This window comes from Zea mays, chromosome 4 (assembly GCF_902167145.1).
Source record: "Zea mays cultivar B73 chromosome 4, Zm-B73-REFERENCE-NAM-5.0, whole genome shotgun sequence".
NCBI lineage: Eukaryota > Viridiplantae > Streptophyta > Magnoliopsida > Poales > Poaceae > Zea > Zea mays.
Window position 1 is genome coordinate 124,623,540 of NC_050099.1, and position 17,209 is coordinate 124,640,748.

Consider the following 17,209-nt stretch of genomic DNA (forward strand, 5'->3'; position numbering starts at 1 on the left):
AGGAATCTAAGTCTAGGGAATTTTTGTAGATCAGCCCTTGCACTATTCGATATTCGATGTGCAGTCCAGAGAATCGATTAATTAGATAAATAGTTAAGGAAATTGATTTTTAATACAAAAATAATTCTAGAAACTTGTATAATTCATATTAAATTCATTTTAACTCCTTTTTGATCCATTCCAGATGCATTAATTTTGTACTAATATTGTGTATCATCTGGCAACCTTAGTTTAGTATGAAACTTAGATTAAATAAATTACGCACTTAATTCCTTTTTTATCCAACACTTAAAACTTCGGAAATCCATAACTTCTTCGTCTTAACTCCGATTTAGCCTGTTCAAGTTGCGTTGGTTTTGTATTAAAATTGTCTACACAGTAGCGAACCTTATTATATCAAATACTTATATAATTAGATATTCGTGTATCCTATGAGTACTAGATCTATTTTACTAAATAAGGTGAACATGTCTATAATTATAATTTGACGGTAATATGATTTCTAAACAAGTATAATCTAGATTAAAGTTGAATTGATTATTTAGAGTATATTTTCTCATATGATGTATAATAATCAATTTATAATATAATTTAATATTCAACCACATAGATCTTTCGTAAATCATAACTCGGTAACCGTAACTCCAATGTTAGTGATTCTCGAGCCCACGATCTCGAAGCTTCACGTAGATCATTATTATTCAGTTTGTACTTAGGTTTGATGTGATGTTAATTTTGCCTATGCCATGTTTGTTTGTATTGCTACGACTAGCAGTGAGGTCACGAGTCATATGAAGATCATCCTGGTATCTGGAATCTCAAGTCCCAGGTAAGTTGTGCCCTTGATCACTATTATTTACCCAGTAATGTCCTTTATAATAATTTATTCATGCATATGCTTAATTTTTATGGGACCCAATAGGTCACCCTAGTATGGTTATCTTATTACCTTGTTTGCCCCTGAACTATTTGGGTAGTTTTGCTATTGCTCTATATGGTTTTGGGTTTAATATTACATTATGTTCATGTTCTAATTATACTGTTATTTTATTTATTGTTCATGATAAGATCATTATTTTAATTGGAACATGGAGCTTAACTTGAGAAACACGTGCCACCACAAGGGTGGAATGGGACGCCCTTGGCTGACTAACTAGGAAAGCTAGTGGAGGACTACCTTACTCGATAGGGGCAAGGGCAGTAGGGGAGTAGGCGTGTAGGGAGGTCCCTGGGTTGATTTTGCTACGATGGCGGTCAGACGAGGGATTCCTGTATTGCTCTTTCTAGAAATTGTAGCGGTTTTTCTGAAGCTAGTGGAACTTTGTAAAGGCCTCGTAGTGTATCACTAGCCATTCACCTAGGTAGTGTCTAAGGGTCTAGCTAACCCTGGCGACATGGGACACACGACTTGTGGGTACACGTTACAACCTCTATAGAGTGTAAAACTGGTATACTAGCCGTGCTCGTGGTCATGAGCAGCTCAGGGCTCTCGCATGATTAAACTATGGAACTAAATTCAAATTGTCATATTTATTGCATGTGATTTATTATTAATTTTGTTCTATTATTATTATGGTTTGGTATTTACTTACATTCAGTAAGTGCTCATAAAAATTTGACCAACTTATTAAAAGCAATGCTCAGCTTTGACCCCTATTATTGATCAGCCTTACACACCATATGAACTCCCACCTTTGGTGAGTTCAGGTACATTATTCGCCACAACTTGTTGAGCAATGAACATATGTGAGATTACCCTTGCTGTCTCACACCTCCCACAGGTCAAGAACAGGTAACACAGGATGAAGCCCATGGAGGTTGCTGCGATGTATTCGTGAGAGGTCTAGGCCGTCGTCTCCCAGTCAACTTTGGGTTGCTGGATCGTTGTCTCCTTACGATGTAATTATTTATTTATTTTGTACAGAATTCCTATTATATAGTAAAGATGTGACATTCGTTTTTGTACCATGATTCATCATATGTGTGAGACTTAGTCCCAGCACATCTGGTGATTATGTTCACGCCCGGGTCTTGGTGTCCCCGAAACCCGGGTGTGATAGACGCGGCCTTGACCAGTCACCAACCCGTGACGCCGCCCCCGACGACGGTACATGAGGTATTCCCTATGCCCAACAAGGCATGTAGTATAGTAGTAGGAAGTTAATACGCACGAGCTCGATTTTTATTGGATATTTGGATTGATAGATTGTAAATGAGATGAATGTTTAGATTAGATGAGTAGTTGATTAATATTGCTCCTTTTTGTTTACATAAATTAGGAGATTTTTTCTATCGCTTTAAATGGGGTTCCGCAACTTGGTATGCTTGTTTTTTCATTCATATAGATTTTCTTTTAAACTTGTATCGTGTATTGATCTGAAACTTAAATTCTGTACGACACTAGTTTTCACGGTCTTGCTTGATTTTATTATATATTATTTTGACCCTCCATGAATTCTTGTCCTGTGTCCGCCACTGCATGAGTATTTTAATCTAGAAAAAACTATTTGTGCAATCAAATTTTTCTGTAATCATCGTTCAATCAAACTATCAAAAGTCATAAAAATCTCAAAATATTTATAGATATATTCTATTATTTACTGTACCAATGTTAAGTTTTAGTTTATCTTATGTTAAGAGATATAAAAATTAATCATTTTAATCAATTATATTGGATAAGTTTTTTTATTTAACATACAATGAAGCAGAACTTAAATGTGATATATTGGTAGAGTAAATAATGAAGTATCTCTATAAACTTTTGGAGAGTTGTTATGATTGTTGAACACCAAAAGTGGCGGACGGTCCACGCCCCGCGATCAGATTAACTAGGGCGATTATCCTTATCTCATGCGTGGTTATCCATCTAATCACGTAGGGTTTGTTTGGTATCGCCAAGGAATGGGTCCAGACCTCCCCTATATATATGAAGGGGTACGATCGATTGAGAACCCTCGAACACATTCCAATCGAACCAATTACTTTCTTTATCATTCGTGCCCTAGGAGTAGATGTAGCGTAGTTCTAGTTGTAGTTTTCCGCATATCCACCTCCACCTCTATTCGACACTACGTCGTCTAGATCTGTCTTGGATGGCCTGCCGACCACAAGATGACCCTAGGATCTTACCCCTCCCCGGGGCAAGATCTAGTTGTCCACTCAAGGCCTCTTCCTCAAATTGATCTCTTAATTCCTAGGCGACTCCACGTCGTCTAGGGACGCCTCGGGTGATCTTTCGACCCAGGGCGCCCTAAGGTCTCTTCCCCTAGGGGAGAGATATAGGTTCCAGTGAGGAGGAGGTAGATGACCCTACGGCATCGCGGACCGTCTGACCCTATGCGCGGACCGTCCGGTGTGACGTAGGGAAGGCACCGCTCTGCGCCCAGGTCACGGACTGTCCGGCCCAGAGCCGCGGATCGTCCACGCCGCCGTAAAGGGCACCGCCAAGCGGTACACCCCTAGTGATTGGCGCTGCCCAGATCAACGCCAACACACTTTTTGGCGACTCCATTGGGAAGGAGGTCGCAGATCTACAAAATCAGGCTTATATGGCCGATTTTAAATATCTCAACAGTGCTTCTCCAAACAGAGACACAAGGCTGACTAATTTGTTTGTCGCTGAGCATAAAAGATTAGAAGATGACATGAAGAAAATAGACGAGGAGGACCAGCGATAACAAGATCAGGTGCTCAAGGTGGCGGAGAAGTGGTTCCTCTCGCACTTCAGGGTAGATTGCCACCAGAAGGCCGTCCAGGAGAGGGAAATAAACGTTGATTACATGTCATCCGTGCTACAACAGCTCCCCATGATAGGTGATGCCAAGTCAGCCGATTATATTCCATCTATTAAAATTTCTTTTGATAATAGGATTAAAAGTATCACGGAGGATATAGAAAAGATGGTGCATGCATTAGGAAAAACACATGCCTAATTTTTTATCACATAAATTAGGCGCCGAAACAATTGCGCCAAACACATCGTCAACAAATGGGTTTCCCCAGCCATATTCTGGTATGTCGATGGACTCATATCCAGGACGACCCTCACCTCCATCTCCGCTAAATGGTGGGTCAACTCTAAGCATGACCGGACCCTCTGCACACGATCTCGGACCGTCCAGCCCTCCGTTAGACCGTTCGGCACCCTACATCGGACAGTCTAGAGTCACATAGAGCCCACCACAAGGATCACAGGTGTTGCCCGACGCGACCGGATAGTCCAGAAATAGTACCGGACGGTCTGGTCCACTCGTAGACCGTCCGACTGCACAGGTCGAACCGTCTGGAGCACCTGAAATCACATGTGATCCTCCTAGTGCGGAAGGCCGGCATAAAGGTATCATGCCGCCCAATACCCAAGAGCCGAAAAGGTCACATGCCGCTGAGCTTGTTTGGCCCGCTAAGGCTAAATCTTCTGTTCGCTCTCACCTGCACTCGACACAAAAAGAGAAAGTTATGTTCACATTTAATATTGCTAAGTGTGATAAAATATTTGATGAGTTACTTGAGCATGATAATATTAAATTGTCACATATAATTCCTCCGGTTGAAGAATTAAAATGGAGTATATATTGTAAATGGCATGGCTCCTTTCTTCGTAACACCAATGATTGTGTTGTCTTCCGTCGGCAAATACAATCGACTATAAACGAAGGCCGATTGAGATTTCAAAAGGAGGTGAAGATTGACAGGCCGCCTGTCCCTATCACCACATTAGAGCCGACGAGCAAAAAGTCATAGTTCGGCCATGTGCGACCAATAAGAGAAAGGATAAAAATATCATCACTGGTGATACACGTACGCCAAATATATCACGTAGAGTGGTTACTCAGAAGGCTCCTGACAAAATAAAGACCGGAGGCACTGGGGGGCAAGCACGATCAGACACCCAATCACAGTCACATGTCCTGCATACATCGGATGGTTCGAGTACTAAGGCCGGATAGTCCGAGACATGCGCGGATAGTACGACTTTGAAGGCCGGACAGTCCGCAAACGACAAGAAGCAGCAACAACCTTAGACCGTCAGACCATAATGTTCCAAAATAAGTATTAGGAAGCGAAACACTTCCAAGACGTCTGGCCGACTCTATAGAGTCAGACTTACTTTTGATCAGCTGCTTGCCCAATATATGAATAAGGTCATTCCACATAACCGCCCAATAAAACAAACGAAGTCAAAAGGGTGATCTGTGAGAAAGAAAAAGCCAACTAAACTGGCCCAAAAGGTAGCACAACCAACATCACCTAGTCATCCTCCTCTAGGGATGGCATGGTGCTTACCGGTCTATCCATCGCCAATGTGTTTTCCTACTCATGTGTGGGGTGGTACGACGATGAATCCGTATTACTAGCCCAATCCATTTGCTTATTTAGGTTGGGGGCACCACAAGTTTTTGCCTATTGACATGTTGATCAGATAGACATGGCCGAAGAGGATGCAATCCGAAATGGCCTCTATTATTAAAAGTTATATCAAATATTTATATTATCTGATCACAAGAGCCGATAACTTGCATCGAGTTGAGTCCTTACTTCAGGAACAAAATAACTCATGAGGTTGATTGTTTCAGAAGTTCGCTGGTGCTTTTGGTTCGCCAAACTTCACGAAAAGGCAGGGGCATGTGTTGAACACCAAAAGTGGCGGGCGGTCTGGCCCTAGGGCCTGGATGGTCCGCGCCCCCGCGATCAGATTAACTCGAATGATTATCCTTATCTCATGCGTGGTTATCCATCTAATCACGTGGGGTTTGTTAGCTATCGCCTAGGTACGGGACCAGACCTTCTCCTATATATATGAAGGTGTACGGCCGATTGAGAACCCATGAACACATTCCAATCGAACCAATTACTTTTTTATCATTGCTACCCTAGGAGTAGATGTAACGTAGTTCTAGTTATAGCTTTCCGTATATCCACCTCCACTCTTATTCGACTCTACGTTGTCTAGATCCGTTTTGGTGGCCTGCCGACCCCAAGACGAACCAAGGATCTTACCCCTTCCGGGGGAAGATCTAGTTTTCCACCCAAGGCCTCTTTCTTGAATTGATCTTTTAATTCCTAGACGACTCCACGTCGTCTGAGGACGCCCGGGTGACCTTTCGACCTAGGGCGCTCTAAGGTCTCTTCCCCTAGGGGGCGAGATCTAGGTTCTAGCGAGGAGGAGGAAGACGACCCTACGCCATCGCGGACCGTTCGGCCCTGTGTGCGGATCGTCCGGTGTGACGCAGGGAAGGCTCCGCTCTTGCGCCCAGGTCGTGAACCGTCCGGCCTAGAGCCACGGACCGTCTGTGCCGCTGCAGAGGGCACCGCTAGACAGTACACCCCTAGTGATTGGTGTTGTCCAGATCGACGCCAACTTAACAATGGCTTTTGTTAGTTTGATTATAGGCATGTAAATGGGGTGGGTATAAACGGGTATTTTAGGTGGGTTTATGAAATGGGTTTGTTTTGGTGGGTTTTGATGGGTTTTAATCATGACGGGTTGCGTTGGGTGAGTTTATTTTGTATTGCGGGTCAAAATGGTTAATACCCATGAGTTTAGATGGGTTTAAATACACATGGGCTTCCATGGGTCTTACCCATCCGTATGTAGGCCTACAATATTTTAGGTGGGTTTAAGAAATGAGTTTGTTTTGGTGGGTTGTGATGAGTTTTAATTGTGAATGGGTTGGGTGGGTTTATTTTGTATTGCAGGTCAAAATGGTTGATATCCATGGGTATAGATAAGTTTGCATAGAGATGGGCTTCCATGGGTCTTCACCCATACGTATGGACCGTATTCGACTACCAAGTGTCCAAGTCCTAGCAGACTTACAGTTTTACAGACCCAACTCAAGTACTCAACCCTAACTCCTTTGCTCCATCCTTGTGCCGCACTCAGTGCCCCTCTCCCGCCCTGGCGGCCGTGCGCATCCCGCCCTAGCGGCCGACGACTCTTGTCCCGTGCTCCATCCCGCCCTGGCGCATTCCACTCCTCTCTTCGTTCTCCATCCCCGCTCGGCCGCTCCTCTCCCTCCTGCTCGCCAGCACCAGCACGGGTTGTGCTCCATCCCTTTAGACGTCGAGCCCCTGCACGGCAACGATGATAGCACATCGCGACGACGGTAGCACAGTACCACGGTAGCCCCCTGCTCACATCTATATATGCATTTCTTTAATTACCATCATTTCTTTGTTGACCTACTGGAGCATGAAGGTATATGCGCAGCTTTTATGCAATCTAGCATCTAATCAAACATGTGCCTTTAACTATAAATTATCTACTTAATTTGGTTGAAGTTCTACTATAAATTATTTACTTAACATCATTGACCTCAAACCAATCCATAACTGGGTGGAAACCCATGGGTAAGGCAACAACATACACATAGGCCTGCAAATAGGGTGGGTGTAAGCGGGTATTTTAGGTGGGTTTAAGAAATGGGTTTGTTTTGGTGGGTTGCGATGGGTTTTGACTGTGAACGGGTTGGGTTGTGTGGGTTTATTTTGTATTGTGGGTCAAAATGGTTGATACCCATGGGTGTAGATGGGTTTGCATAGGTGTGGGCTTCCATGGATCTTCACCCATCCGTAGACCACATGACTATATTCGAGTTGACTCCCAACTTAGTCCCAAGTACCAACATACACAACTCAACCCTAACTCCCCAAGTCTTCACCCATGCACCAGCGACCGCATCCTGCTTCCTGCCTCGGCGGCCGGAGTCTCTCATCTCCCCAAGTCTTCGCCTTGGCGGATGGAGCCCCCTGACCCCTGTTGACGACCGACGCTAATTAGACACTTTCGCACTTAGACGTCGACACCCATGTCCCTGGCGCGCGCTCTTGCGTACGAAGCGAACACACTGCCACCCACGGACCGTTCACACATGGTTCTTTTTTTCACTTCCAAGGAGATTTATGCGTAGTTTAGTGTGCTTTTGATGCTACCCAGATGTGCCTTTCATTATTGCTAGCTTCGAGCTTGATCAGAGACTCTTTCCACCGCTGCTAGTTTATGTTTCTCGCTAAAAAGATTATTGTTCATTAAGGATCTTTAACAGATGTTTTTTTGTTATTCTCTCAGACCTAAATGTTCATCGACCAAACTTGTTTTTGTATCAGTGTATAATATTATTGTCATTATTTTTGTATGTCGTGGATTATGTTTTTGTATGTCACTGAAACTACCTGTAAAGTTTGTCAATGTGTATCAGTGTATGTGTATGTAGTTGGCTTGATGTGAGACAATAAGCTGAACCCACGGGGTATCCATGGGTTTCCACCCAATTATGGATTGGTTTAGGATCAATAATATTATTGGATGGTTTGGATTTAATTTACTTCTTATATTTTTGGGTGGGTGTAGGATGAGTATCAAAGTTATTAGATTTGGATATAGGCGGACGTGGGTTGGAATTTTTGCCATTAGCAGGCCTATTTGATTATACCAAAACTTAATCGCACAACAGTAAACAAAAAAAACAGCAGTACAATACAAAGAATGTAGTAATGCAGGAGCGCAGAAATTGGGGCTGCTCTCCGGCTGGCCGCATGCTCGCTCCTACGGCAAGTCGGCAATGGTGTCTCTGGGAGGAGAAAGCGATGGTAACGCTATCTCATACCCTGCTCCAAGTCCACTCCGCTGGCACCAGCACCGGCACCGGCACAGGCGCAGGAAGAAGTCGCCGCCGCCCCTTGCCTTCCGAAGCTCCACAACCTCCTGATCGATCTGAGCCCCGCCGAGCCCGGTGTCTTGGAAGCGTCGCACGGGGTCAGCGTCGGCGTCGGCGCGAACAACTCCGGGATCTCGATCACCATGGCGGGCGCGGAGCCAGTGCCAGCGGTGACCGCGCCATGGTCAGACACCCCGAGAAGCACGCTGGCGGGCAAGTTGGCGGTGGTGGTGTAGTTCGCAGGCTCCGGCGGGACGGGTGGAAGAGCCAATGAAAGCGGCGGAGGAGATCCGTCGTCGGGCTTGGAGACGGTGAGGCGGCAGAGCGGGCAGGTGGTGTGGGAGGCAAGCCACATGTCGACGCACTCGGCGTGGAAGCCGTGGCCGCAGCGGGGCAGGAAGCGGGCCTCCTCGCCGTCCTGGAGCTCGGCGAGGCACACGGCGCACTCCACCGCGTCCTGCTGCGGCCCCTTGCCCGCACCTTGCGGCGGCGCCAGCTGGTACACCGTGACAGGCAGCGAGCGCAGCAGCTCCGGGTCGACGCCCCTGCTGGTCCGCACCCCACCACTGCTACCATCGGCCGTACCACGGCGCTGGCGCCGGCGGCTTTGCTCGCCCTGCTGGCTTTCCCTGTCCCAGACCTTGAAGCAGTACTGGAGGGACACGATGCCGAAGGCGAAGAAGACGAAGAGCAGGAGGATGCCCGCCACGGTGAGGATGCTGCTGAGCGTCATGGCGCCCGCCACCCCAGCCGTCGTGGGCGCCGGAGGAGGAGGGCCAGCGCCTGCTTGGTCAGAGTCTTGCGCCATATCTTTGTGGATGGAACGCGAAGCGAAGCGCCGAAGCCCCAGTTGTTGGCGCAGCCGGCTTGGTGTGTGCCGTGTGGAGGTGGAACGAGAGTACCCGGGGGAGTCGAGCGCTAGCGCGCATATATATGCTGTGGCGACGGGGGCGGGCGAGGATCGGAGAAGACGCCGAGAAGTTGTCGCGCGCTTGCACTGCGTGCGGCGCTGCCAAGGTTTGTTTCGCGGTGGTAGCGCACCTGGCCGGGCCTAGCCTGGCCAGGCGACAGCAGCTGGTCTGCCGGTCAGTGACGGCGGCGGTTACGAGAGCCATCGTGGTTATGGAAGGCATATTTTGTTTGCACGTGCTAGCGGCCGGCTGCATATATGTCAGCATCAATGCACTTGGTCACTTGGATGGATCCTCGCGTAGGAACATTTCCTTTCGAAACGTGCGTGGCGCTGCGAAGTGATTTTGATTGGTCCGTCGGTCTCACACTCTCACGTCATCACGTGAGGGAGAGGTCGTGGTAAGTTCTTGATTCTCCAGATCAACGGTGGGAGAATCCGCGGAGAATCCACAAAACAACACTACTTTAAAACAGTATTCAGAAAATAGCCCTCGTTTTCAAGCAATTCAAATAACAACATCAGTTTCATCAAATAAATTTAGAAAACAGTATATTTTTTTTATTCTTCTATGTCTCTCTCACAAAAAAATGGACAAAATTGCCCCTATCATTTCGAAGTCTTATTTTTTATCTATTCAGTCTATAAGAACAACATAAATGCATACAGATATATAATCACTATTTTTATATTATTAAGAATAGTGTTAAACATACAAATTAATAAACACGGATGTTCTGTAAAGGAAGAAGTTTAGATTTAATAATTGAACTTTAAAACTATATTATGTGATGGAGAGAGTATTTTTTATAGAACATATTATTTTTTTAACAAGATAAATGATTGAAGTTTTTGAAAAAAAACAACCATGTCAAATAAAAGGGAACAAAGAAAGTACATTCGAAGACCTTTCAGTGAACTTCTAAATTTTAATAGCTCGACGTTGAAGATACCTAGGTTTAAAGTTCAACTATTAAATATAAACTTTTTTCCTTCATAAAAAATATATGTCTATTTGTATGCTTAACATATAAAAATAGAGCTTGTATGTTTTATCTATTTATATTTTTCTTATGGATAGAAGAGATAAAAATGGGCTGTGAAATGAACAAGGGTAATTTGGTCTATCTATATGTGGTGTAAGCAATAAAAGAATACAAAATATAGATGGAGTGTTGTTTTCGGAATTAATTTGGCGAAATTGGTGCTGTTTTACGAATTGCTTGAAAACGGATGCTATTTTCTAAACTTCTTTTAAAACTAGTACTGTTTTGTGGATTCTCTCGGTCAAGGGCAAGGAATTTGGACCAATTATAGTCAACATATATTCCCTCACGCCTACGGCTCACGCTGTCAGGAAAGAAAGAACAAGGTAGATTCCCCTGCAAATTAAAAGATGGTTGCATCTTGTCTGTTCTTAATACAGCTCAACAATTGTCACTTTCGTTGCACAGAGGATGCAATCGAACTGAAGAACCTTTCACGTGTTGTGTTATACAAACCGTGTGTGAATTGACGAGGGCTCGTTATATATTCTCTTTGTAATTAGTTAACTGGGGTATAATTAAATATGGTGGAACTGAATTTTGTGGAGCCGCCAAATTGAAAGAAACCGATTGTGTGCCGGCATTACGTTACGTATAGCCACTACACGAGGGTCAATGCAGCTGACCAAATGGCTCATTGGCTCAGAGTTGCCTATACTGGTCAGGTGCGGTGTGCTCTCGCTTCGGGTCTTGTCTCGCCTTGCTGCATGCTGCCCATCATCCTCGGACGGACGACGCACTCCTTGGCCAGTTGTTGCGGAGAAATTGGCTTTTACAGTAGATTTCTTGCTGATAAAGTTCACCTGTCGCGTTCGTCAGTAGTTGAATCCGTAGGTCAATTTCTACCGGTGGCTGTGAACAATGCGTCCCCAATTCAACTTCAGCTTCCCCTCAGCCTCAGGTGGCTTCGATCATCGCTCCCTGCGTCTTGCTGACCTGCATGGCTACATGTGGTTTTCTCGACGTTCTCATCATTTCTGCCTCAAACAACTTGATGTTTTTGTTGGCGCTAATCTAGTCGCCAAACACTGTGAGTTGTTTTGTTCGGCGGCTCTCTACAATACCACGGACGGTCCGTGATTTAGGGTTTGACGGTCCGAGACCTGGAAGCAGGAGCTGGTTTCGCTACGCTGAGCCAGACGGTCCACGCGTGCGTAGCGACAGCGGCGTTCGCCAACGGAACCTGGATCTCGACTTCCGAGAGAGACCCCATCAGGGAGGAGTGATTTTAGGGTTTATCTTGGGATCAACAGGACACCCTAGACGACATAGAGTAGAAGAGAGGTGAAAATTGAGATGAAGAAAGCTACATTATTGGCTACTCCTAAGGCAAGAAACTAAATGAATTGATAAACGAGTTGATTGGTTCGATTCATGGTGACCACAATCGGTCGTACCCCTTCATATATATAGGAAGAGGTATAGACCTGTTCCTAGGCGTTCCCAAATCCGCGAGATTAAATGGATAAACACGCGTGGAACAGGAGATAATTACACCTGATTTCATCAGCTCACGGACCGTCCGCACCTAGTGGCGGACCGTCCATGGCCCGAACCGTTTGGCCACAGAGTAGAATCGTTCGGCCTTTCCTAGTTTGCAAATATGGTGCTGAACACATGTCTCCTGCTTTTTGGAAAATCTAAGCGATGGTGCTGAGCACATGTCTCCTGCCTTTTGGAAAATCTAAGCGAACCAAAAGCACCTGATACATGGCATTAGCAACCTGATGTATAAGCATCGGTTTTCTAAGCATCTTGCCACATACTTGGATGATAACGCTTTAGGAAACGGTCGTTCAATGCTTTGGGTAGCTCATAACATTGCAAAGTCTACAACATATATGCATTACCGGATATTACCTATGTGATTTTGTAAGGTCTTTCCCAGTTTGGCGACCATTTGCCAAACTTTCGGTCCCTGCTCCTTAGTGGCAAGACTGTTTTCCGGACAAGGTTTCTGACTTAGAATGACTTAGCCTTCACTCTCTTGTTGTAGGCCTTGGCGACTATGGCCTTGTCCCTCTCGATATCCCTTAGAGCCATCATCCTTTTGTTGGTCACTTCATCAATCTTGTCCATCATTAGATCATGATAGTCACCAACAGACAGATCATTCTGCCTAGCACATCTGATAGCGTTTAGGTTTATCTCCACATGCAAAACTGCTTCCTATCCATACACAAGCTCAAAAGGAGAGACTTTAGTAGCACGATGCTTAAATATTCTATGAGCCTACAAAGCCTCAGACAACACCTTGTGTCAGTGTCTAGGATGGTTGGCTATCTTCCTTTTAGTAAGGCCGATCAATGTCCTATTACTTGACTCGACCTGACCATTGGCCTGAGCGTAATATGGAGAAGAATTGAGGAATTTAATCCTATATAATTCAGCAAACTCGCGTACCTCTTTTGAGATAAAAGAAGTTCCTTGATCGGTGGTCAGAGTCTGAGGAATGCCGAATCTGTGAATAATATGTCCAGTCACAAACTCAATTACCTCCTTATGTATCATGTTCTTGGAGCAACGACTTCCATCCATTTAGTGAAATAGCCTGTGGCAACTAGCACAAACATACACCCTTTCGACGATGAAGGATGAATCTCTTCGACAAAATTTAAACCCCATCCTTTGAAAGGTCAAGGTTTAATGATAGGATGCAGTTCGGCAATAGGCACCAGTTGTAGATCACCGAACTTTTGGCACACTTGACAACATTTGTAGTACTTAAAACAATTGGCTACCAAGTTAGGCCAATAGAAACCAGATCTTCTCAATAGCCATTTCATCTTAGAAGTCGTTTGATGAGTATCGCAAATGCCTTCATGCATTTCGGACATAGCTAAAGTAGCGTCGTTAGGGCCCAAGCACTTAAAAAAACATCTCTAGGAGTTCGGCGATACAGTTCATCATCGATTAGAACATATTTAAAGGCCATCCTCCAAACACCCCTATCTGTCTTGATGCTTGGATTACATAGGTTCTCAATTAAGGGCGTCCTCCAATCTCCTGTATCGGTTGTGCTGTTAATCGAAACAATTAGGACGATATTTCTGTTGGCGTCAAACAGTCCACAGCTCTGGGCCGGACAGTCCGACGTTATTGCATATGGTCCGCCGCTTGGATCCGAACGGTCCACAACTTGGGAACTCGAGGCATCTCTCGTTATCGGATTTCCAGCAATGTGAAATCTCCCTCGCTTTATCCGATACCCCGAGGCCTCTTGCTCTAAGTTATTTGGTTCGAAATTCTTAGCTCTAGATATATGTCGAATGTCAAATTCATCAAAAGATCGAATTATGTCCTAGCACCTCTCAAGATTACTATTTAAAGTACCATCTAAACATTGATACTTCTCCAAAATTTGTTGGACGACCAGCTGAGAATCACTAAATACCTTCGCATGTTTGACTCCCATGTAATCTAAAAGTTCTAAACCAAACAAGAGAGCTTCATATTTGGCTTGATTGTTAGTGTTGTAAGCTTTCAAACGGCTAGAGAAGTCAAAAGTGGCATTCCTTGGTGAAACAAGCACAATGCCCACCCATTGCCCTTCATTGCACACTAATCCATCATAATATAGAGTCCAGGAGTCACAGTAAGATATGACATATCTAGCTCATGAGTATCGTTAATTCGATGTTCTACGATAAAATTAGCTACAACCTAGCCTTTTATAGATTTCAAAGATTCATAGGCCAAGTCAAATTCTACAAGTGCGTAAGCCCATTTACCAATTCTACCACTCATGATTGGGTTTAGCAACATATGTTTCATTACGTCAGTTTGACATAGAATAGCGCAAGGACTAGACAGGAGATAATACCTAAGCTTGGTGAATGCATAGAACATGCATAGACATAATTTTTCAATAATAGAGTACCTTGTTTCAGCATCCACCAGTCTCTGACTCAGATAGGTTATAACATGCCCCTTTCGCTCGTTCTCCTGAGTTAGAACAGCTTCGATGACCTAATGTTCAGCTGCGACCTATAACCTAAAAGGGAGGCACTCTTTGGTGCTTTTATTATTGGAACCCAAGATAAGTATTCCTTAATAAGATCGAAAGCATGTTGTTGCTTTGCCCCCAAGTGAAATCGACTTTATCCTTAAGCCGAAGAGTGGGAGTAAATGCATCAATCTTCTCGGCAAGAATAGAAATGAATCTCCATAAATAATTTACTTTGCCAACAAACCTTTGCATCTCAAGCTTAATAGTGGGTGCTCTTATGTTCCAAATAGCCTTTATTCGGTTGGGATCAACCTCTATGCCATGCTCATGAATGATTAATCCTAAGAATTTCCGAGCCGACACTCCAAAGGCGCATTTGTGCGGTTTCATTTTTAGCCCATACCTATGCATTTTATCAAAGGCTTTGCGCAAATCGGCTAAATGAGAATCGAAGGCAACCGATTTGACTACTATATCATCTATATATACTTCCACAATATTTCCTAATAACTCGTGGAAGATCAAATTCATAGCCCTTTGATAGGTGGCACCGACATTCTTTAATCCAAATGTTATGACAACCAACTCAAATAATCCAATAAAGCCTGGACATATTCCCATCAAGAAAGCTAATGAATCTATTTCCTAATGCATTATTAATCAAGATGTCGGCTACAAACGTGGGGTATTCATCTTTAGGAGTTGCCCTGTTTAAATTACAAAAATCAATGGAGACTCTAAGCTTACCAAACTCTTTCTTTTCTACTGGCACAATATTAGAGACCCAATCCGCATACATGCATGGTATAATAAAATTGGCTTCCAAAAGCCAGTTAATTTTGTCCTTGATCTTGGGCTGCAAGTTGAGACAAAACGATTTTGGCTTATGCATGAATGGTCTGAAACCTACTCTAATAGGCAGTCGATGCTCAACTAGCTCGTGGCTATAGGCTAGGCATCTTAGTGTAGCTCCAAGCAAAATAGTCATAGTATTTTGTTAATAACCCGATCATTTTACTTCTAGGATCGGATTCCATGTTATTGTTTACAAAATTTGGCCTTGGAATACTGTTGTCTCATGTGTCAACTTCCTCTAAAGAATCAACCGACATAAACCCCTAACCTAACTTGTCTAAATCCCTAAACTCCTCTATTGTGCTAATGTCCGAGGAGGTTATAGCTCTCTACAGGACGATAGACTGTCTGGCCGTGGAGGCCGGACTGTTCTCGACAGGGGCTGTGAATTGTAGCCCTCTCTGCTGGACGTCGGACCGTTCGGCCTCAATGGCAGGACCATCCGTGGGAGGGTCTACACATTCCTGCCCTCTCTACTGGACATCGGACCGTTCGACCTTAGTGGTCGGACCATTCATGGGAGGGTCTGCGCCATGCAGTCCTCTCTGCTAGACACCAGACCGTCCGACCTTAGGGCTCGGACCTATAAGGAAAATGGACCCCGGGCCATTTTGGCTTAATAGATTTTGGTGTTTGATGATCAACATAACCTTTGAACTAATGTGTTCCTATTGTCTATGTTTGTAGTTCACAGGATGTTAAAGTAACTTGGACCAAGACATTGAGGAAAGCAACGCCTCAAAAGAAGACATTAAGAAGATCTAGAAAAGTCCAAGAAGAGAAGATGTGTTGCCTGCGAACTGTCTATGCGAGGAGCACCGGACTGTCCGGTGGCACACCAGACTGTTTGGTGCCACACACCGGACTATCCAGTGCACCAGGAACAGTAGCCCTAACAACTAGTTCCAGGTGGCACCGAGGAGGGAAGACCACCGGGCTATCTGGTGTGAGGTCCGGACTATCGGGTGCATAAAGCCTGCACGTGAACGGTCACCTGCTCTGACAGACCTAACGGATAGGCGCACCGGATAGGGGCACCGGACGGTTTGGTGACCCCACCGGACTGTCCGGTGCACCACAAAAAGCAACAGCTTTCCTCCAACGACTAGTTTTGTGTTGGGGGCTATAAATACACCCCATCCGACCATTTCAAAGTGTGGGAGCCCAAGAGACATAGCAAGGCATATAGTAGACATTCCCAAGTGCTCTTACACCCAACTGCTTAATAGAATCACTCGGTGATTATCGTAGGTGCTTTGCGAAGTGCTTAGGTTAGTTAGACCATTCTAGCGCTTGCTCTAGGTGATCCTAATTAGTTGAGTGAGTTTAGATAAACCACCAACCCCTTGGCTCTTGCGCGAGCCATAGTAATTGTACCGAGTGGGTCGAGAGTCTTGCGAGACCGTGACAACCGCGTTTGTGTCACGATCGCCACCGTGTACCGGAGGGAACGAGGCCCGCAGCATTTTCAGCCGGAAGCTCGATAGTGGAGACGGCGGGGAGCGTCCGAGAGGAGCCGGAAGCAGAGCACCACTTGTGCGTGGAGAAGGCCCGCGGCTCTCTATGGAGTTACTCGACCGAGGTGCTTGGCCCTCGCGTGGGCTTCCCTTTGCATAGGGGCACCAACGAGGATTAGTCGGAACCTTGCGTGGTTCCGGATACCTTGGTAAAAATACCGGTGTCATCCACGAGAGTTTGCATCTCTACCTTGCTCTTTAAGTTTCCGCATTTATGTTAAGCATTTAAGTTTCAATCTTGTATTCATACTTACATAGTGTAGATTGAAACTTAG

General features: G+C 44.9%; 1 protein-coding gene across 1 annotated transcript; it reads right to left on the bottom strand.

The window, feature by feature from the left end:
* Positions 1-8,390: 8,390 nt before the first annotated feature.
* Positions 8,391-9,727, bottom strand: LOC103653643 (E3 ubiquitin-protein ligase EL5). Its single transcript, XM_008680483.2, has one exon. It carries the CDS (start codon positions 9,463-9,465, stop codon positions 8,596-8,598), a length of 870 nt encoding a protein of 289 aa, XP_008678705.1. The 5' UTR covers positions 9,466-9,727; the 3' UTR covers positions 8,391-8,595.
* Positions 9,728-17,209: the final 7,482 nt, after the last annotated feature.

What these genes read in the sequence shown, in the direction of transcription:
- LOC103653643 (XM_008680483.2), bottom strand. Translation starts at nt 9,465, where the DNA reads ATGGCGCAAGACTCTGACCAAGCAGGCGCTGGCCCTCCTCCTCCGGCG.